The 5,012-nt window shown below is 39.4% G+C and overlaps 1 protein-coding gene across 1 annotated transcript; it reads left to right on the top strand.

Moving 5' to 3' along the window:
• The first annotated feature begins 3,494 nt into the window (after nt 1-3,494).
• LOC106308559 (uncharacterized protein At4g04775-like) lies at nt 3,495-3,949 on the top strand. The gene is made up of 2 exons (XM_013745713.1): nt 3,495-3,527; nt 3,665-3,949. The coding sequence occupies exons 1-2, from the start codon at nt 3,495-3,497 to the stop codon at nt 3,947-3,949; spliced, it is 318 nt and encodes a 105-aa protein (XP_013601167.1).
• Nucleotides 3,950-5,012: the final 1,063 nt, after the last annotated feature.

The raw sequence follows: 5,012 nt of genomic DNA, 5'->3' as shown, positions 1-5,012 counted from the left end.
GGATGAGAAGGTGTGGATCCCACACAAGTACGTCAAGCTGGTGATGGATTTCTAGAAGATGAGGAAATATCCATGGAGTCTTCACTCTTTTGATATGCTGGTGAGTTCCATTATCAAAGCTAGGGATAAAGTGAAGACGTAAAACAGTTATGTCGTAGATGGATTCTCGTATGCACTTCAGATTTGGTTGATGGAGGCTGTTCCAGACATTGAGTCTCTTTTAGGTCAGAAACTGAGAGAAGGCGTAACTACCATGAGGTTTTGGAATTGGAAAGGATCAGCTAAGATTTCCTATGAGGATATTATTAGCATAGAGTCTAATTTTGCATCCACCGTAAGTTCTGTTTCCTTTAATTGATGTTATTGATGTCCATAGTTCTTAAATTGTTGTGTCTTTAACCTTTTTTTAAATTGTTTATTTTTTGTAGGGAGATGTGTTTCCATGCATTTCTACATCTGGAAATTTCAAAGACGTGATTATTGATGCTGAGTTTGCTCGACCCTGTGAGATGAAGGATGAAAGAGTTGATCTAATCATAGACATGCAGCGAAATAAGTATGACTGGAGTAAGCATGTTTGGGCTTATAAGGAAACAATAAAACCATTTCAGTACAGTTCTGAGGAAGATGGTTTAGATGAAGAAGTGGCTGTAGAGACAAGTGATACTGAAATTGAAGACGGAATAGAAAGCACCCGTGTGTCTCCTGCTAAGAAGAGGAAGAACAGGTTTCGGGATACTGGTGCGGAGTCGAGGAAGAAGAGGTTACTTTACCAAAGATCAACCGAGAAATATAGAGATCTTGAAGAGGAAATGAAGTCCTATATCCAGAGTATGTTTAACTCTTCTTTTACTGCCTTAAGGCTCGAGGTACGCGAGTTTATTGAAGACCGCTTTATCAAATTAGAGGAGAAGATCCTTTCATCTCAGACTCAGGGTGGTGCGCCTGCTAATACTCAGACTCGTGGTGCTGATCCGTTTTGGACTCCTTCTGCTGCTGCTGCTAATGCTCCGGCTCCCACTGAAGCACCTCCTTCGGTTTCTGCTCGTGCTCCTGCTCCTACTCCAGCTTCTACCGAAGCTCCTGCTTCGGTTTCTACTCGTGGTCTTGCTCCTTCTCGCAGTGCAGCTTCTGCTCCTTCTCGCAGTCGAGCTTCTGCGACTGCTCACACTGGTGGTCCTGCGAATACTGCGAGGACAAGGTCTCAGACAAAGGTAAACAAGAAGTAGATCATTTTTCATGTCTTCGGTTGCTGTTCTTTTTCATGTCCTCGGTTGATGTTCTTGCGGTTTGTAATATTATTGTAAGGATGTTGTTATCTTTGATGTGTGTAATATTTATGTAAGGATGATGTTTTGGATCATGTGTGTAATATTATTGTAAGGATGGATGTCTTGCTTTGTAAAATATTTCTTTAAAAATTATTAATGTCATGTTTTGTGTTTTATAACCAGGATGCAGAATTGTCTGATGTGTTTGGCAGCTTATTTAGCACCTGAGATGTCAATGTAGGGACCCAAGAGCATTTACAGAAGACAATGGGCAACCTTACACAAGAGTCAAATGTTGACGTTTTTGATCCATCTCAAGACAAGCAGTCCGAAGAACCTTCTGCTTTCACTACGCCAATGACTTCTTTTCGGCCAGAGATCTTCAAAACACCATTCTTGATTGATAGTGATGATCTAGAAGTCCGTTGCAAAGCCAAAGACTACGAATTGGTTTTCCTTCCAGAAGAGAAATGGGCCAAACTAATTGAATGGACCTTGAATCCCGCGTAAGTTATTTGAATTGTTTTACTTATTTTTTTTTCAAATCCAACTCATAAATAACATCACACCAATGCTTTCTCTTTACAGAGTACTTCAGATTGGGCCATCTACATTTGATGCAGAGTTAGCCTCGCGGATTATTGGGCCTAATATTTGGTTGAAGAACTTTGTGAGTTTAGCTCAGAAATATTTTGCAGATTGATTTTTGTTGTTGGTTCTCATTCCTAAACAAAATTGAATTGTCTTTTTCAGGATATGGACGCCATGATGTATTTGTTTCGGGAAAAAACCTCATTGCGTCGGTTGAGGCCAGACCGAGTCGAACTGTATGTTCAGTAATCAGATTATCACGGCCTATGGGAAGTTTGATGGAAACAGGAGAGGGTACAAAATCGACGACAATTTTCTCGAGTATGGAAGAGGCGAGCTTCCATATCATGGAAGCACATGTTCAGTATGGAGCGTTGATGTCGATCGTCTCTACATTCCTATCTGTGTTAACCAAATCCACTGGATCTCTATTTGCGTCAATCTTGTGAACCGGACAGTTGATGTCTTCGATTGTGGGGGTAAGAAGAACAACAGGGTCGTGGAAGCTTTTGTCGTCCTCATTCCACGAATCGTCAAAGCTGTCCAGTCGCCAGAGAGGAAGAAAGATTTCAATGTGAAACAGTATACTGTTTCATATGTCCCCATGCGCGGCCTAAACATGAGTGGTAATGATTGTGGTGCTTATTCGTTGAAGTTCATAGAGTGCCATCTACTTGGCTTAGATTTCTCTTTGGTGAATGACGAGAGCATCAAAGAAGCCCGACACAAGATAGCGTATGATCTTTGGGAAGAAGCAAATGATGAGGTCTTGCAGTATCAGATGTCCACATTTAAGCCTCCAAAGCGTGCTCCGGTGAAACCTGTTGACCTCGATTGAGTTTATGATGTTTTTGCTTGATGCTCTTAGATTTCTAGTTTGTTTTATCTTTGGGTTTAAGACATGGTTATTTGATTCTTACATTACTCTTATTGTTATGGAATTATTGCTTTGCTACTATTTTACTGTTTTGTGAATTACTTTTAGGAAATAAATCACATAGGGTGTATACCCTAAACCCTAAATTAGCTATGATTCATACCCTAGAACCTAAAGTAACTATGATTCATACCCTAAACCCTAAATTAGCTATGATTCATACCCTAGAACCTAAAGTAACTATGATTCATACCCTAAACCCTAAATTAGCTTGGATTCATATCATTTTAAAATAGATAGGGTTCAAATACAATACCCTAAATCACATCAAGAATGAATAAGAATTTTTTGTTTAAAAATTTAGAATTAAGTATATTAACATGACTATTTTATAGATTATTAAGTTATAGTTATAGAAATTAGTATTTTCAAATTTTGTCTACTATAGTTCTCAGATGTCGATTTTAGTGTATTAGGGTGTAGTATTTTAGCAGCCAATATAAGGGTTATAGAGTATAACCGTTTATGGTTTATACCCACTAGGCCCACCCGAAAGTTCTTAAAACCCGACCCTAAACCCGGATCCACACACCCCCAAACACGTGATTTTCTTTTCATTTGTCGAAACTTAAGAAAATAAAGCTGAGAGAAAAGGGGATTAGGGTTCTTTGTCTGCAAATCCTGTGAATCTCGAAACGAAATCACAATGACCAGTTCGTCGATTTCTTCTGCTCATTTTCCTCGAATCTCTAATCATGGTGTGCCTACAAGATGTTGGTGTGGCGAGGGTATAACCACTTTTGGTTCATCGATGGTGAAGAATAGGTATCGACGATTCCAGAGATGCCAAATCTGTAAATCCATGTTTCGATTTCGTGTTGCAGTTAAAACCATACTGACTGATTTTTGGTTTCTTTTGCGATAGAGAAAAACGGAGAATCATCTATTTAAATGGATTGATGAAGCTTTGATTGACGAGATACGGATGGTAGATGCAAAACATGAGAGAGTTACTCAAGAGATTACGAAGTTTGAAGAAAGGGTTATGGAAAAAGTGAAGTTCGAGATTGTTAGAGTTGAAGTTGAGATGTCGGAAAAGCTCAAAGAGAAGGTGAACTTGGAGATTACTAGAGTTGCACAGGAGATGAAACAGAAGCTACAGATTGTGACGGTGGCTATGGTTGTTGTGGGAGCAATCGTAGGAATATAAACTTCTCTTACTGTCTGAGCAAGTTCCAGTGATTGGTTGCTTGTTGTCTGAGTTTGATGGGTTCAAAATAGCTTAAGTTTGCATTATTGTTTTCATTATGATCGACTATAATACACTTGATGGCTTCTTGTTTACTTTCGGTTGCTGACTATTATCAGCTTCAGTTCACAATCTAATACTTATCGTTTGTTTTCTGTTGTTTCAAAGCTAGTAGCTCAGTTTATTGCTTCAGTTCACAATCTTCTTGTCTGAGTTTATTGGGTACGAAAGAGATTAATGTTGCAGTAAATTGCAGTAAAAATACAAGAGAGATAACAAGATGTCTAATATCCATAACGAAGAACAATAAAATCCAAAACCAAGCAAAACAAGTAAATCAAGTAACCAACACTATAATGAAAAACAAGCTAATCAAAACCAAGAAAATCCAAAACAACGAACTGGCTGAATAGCTCTGTCACATGTATCTCTGTTATGATTCTCTTCGCCACATCAACTGCATCTGCGCCTCTTTTTTTCTTGAGCTCCTTGCGATGAACGGAGTTTGTCTTCAACCATCTCGTATATGCGCTTTCTTCTCCTTCATGCTCCTCTTCTTGATTCAGGAGGTACCACATTAGCATTCCAAACATCATCTGGAACAACCCCACTATCCTCAGGAACACCTATTGGATTGATAGTTTCTTGATAAGTTGTTCTCCAAGTGGAAGTCGTGTACATGTCATCCGTTAGGGAGGATGGGGCTCGACCAACAGTTAAACCAGCCTTGATTGCGTGTCTACATGGGATTTTCAGTAGGTCGTATTTCCCACATGAGGAGGTTCTTCTGTCCAAATCAACCAGGCAGTCAATTGTATCTCTGCGAACCAAAAAAGGGTACTCGTCAACTGGCTGCACCAGAAACGTTTTACCCTTATTAATCCGTCTGTCTATCTTTTTCTCGATGGCAATAGTTAATGGTTTTGTGTGCTTCCTGCTTCGTGTGCGGCATTAGAAGAACCAACGGGTCAGCATTTCTCTGATGCTATCCAACAAAGGAATGACTGGATACTCTCTTGGTGTG

This window comes from Brassica oleracea, chromosome C8 (assembly GCF_000695525.1).
Source record: "Brassica oleracea var. oleracea cultivar TO1000 chromosome C8, BOL, whole genome shotgun sequence".
Classification (NCBI taxonomy): Eukaryota; Viridiplantae; Streptophyta; class Magnoliopsida; order Brassicales; family Brassicaceae; genus Brassica; species Brassica oleracea.
The sequence above is the reverse complement of the archived record's forward strand: the minus strand, read 5'-3'. Positions and strand labels throughout refer to the sequence as shown.

What these genes read in the sequence shown, in the direction of transcription:
- LOC106308559 (XM_013745713.1), top strand. Translation starts at nt 3,495, where the DNA reads ATGGTGTGCCTACAAGATGTTGGTGTGGCGAGG. An exon ending in AAGATGTTGGTGTGGCGAGG is followed by an intron (nt 3,528 to 3,664) that starts GTATAACCACTT and finishes CTTTTGCGATAG; the next exon opens with AGAAAAACGGAGAATCATCT.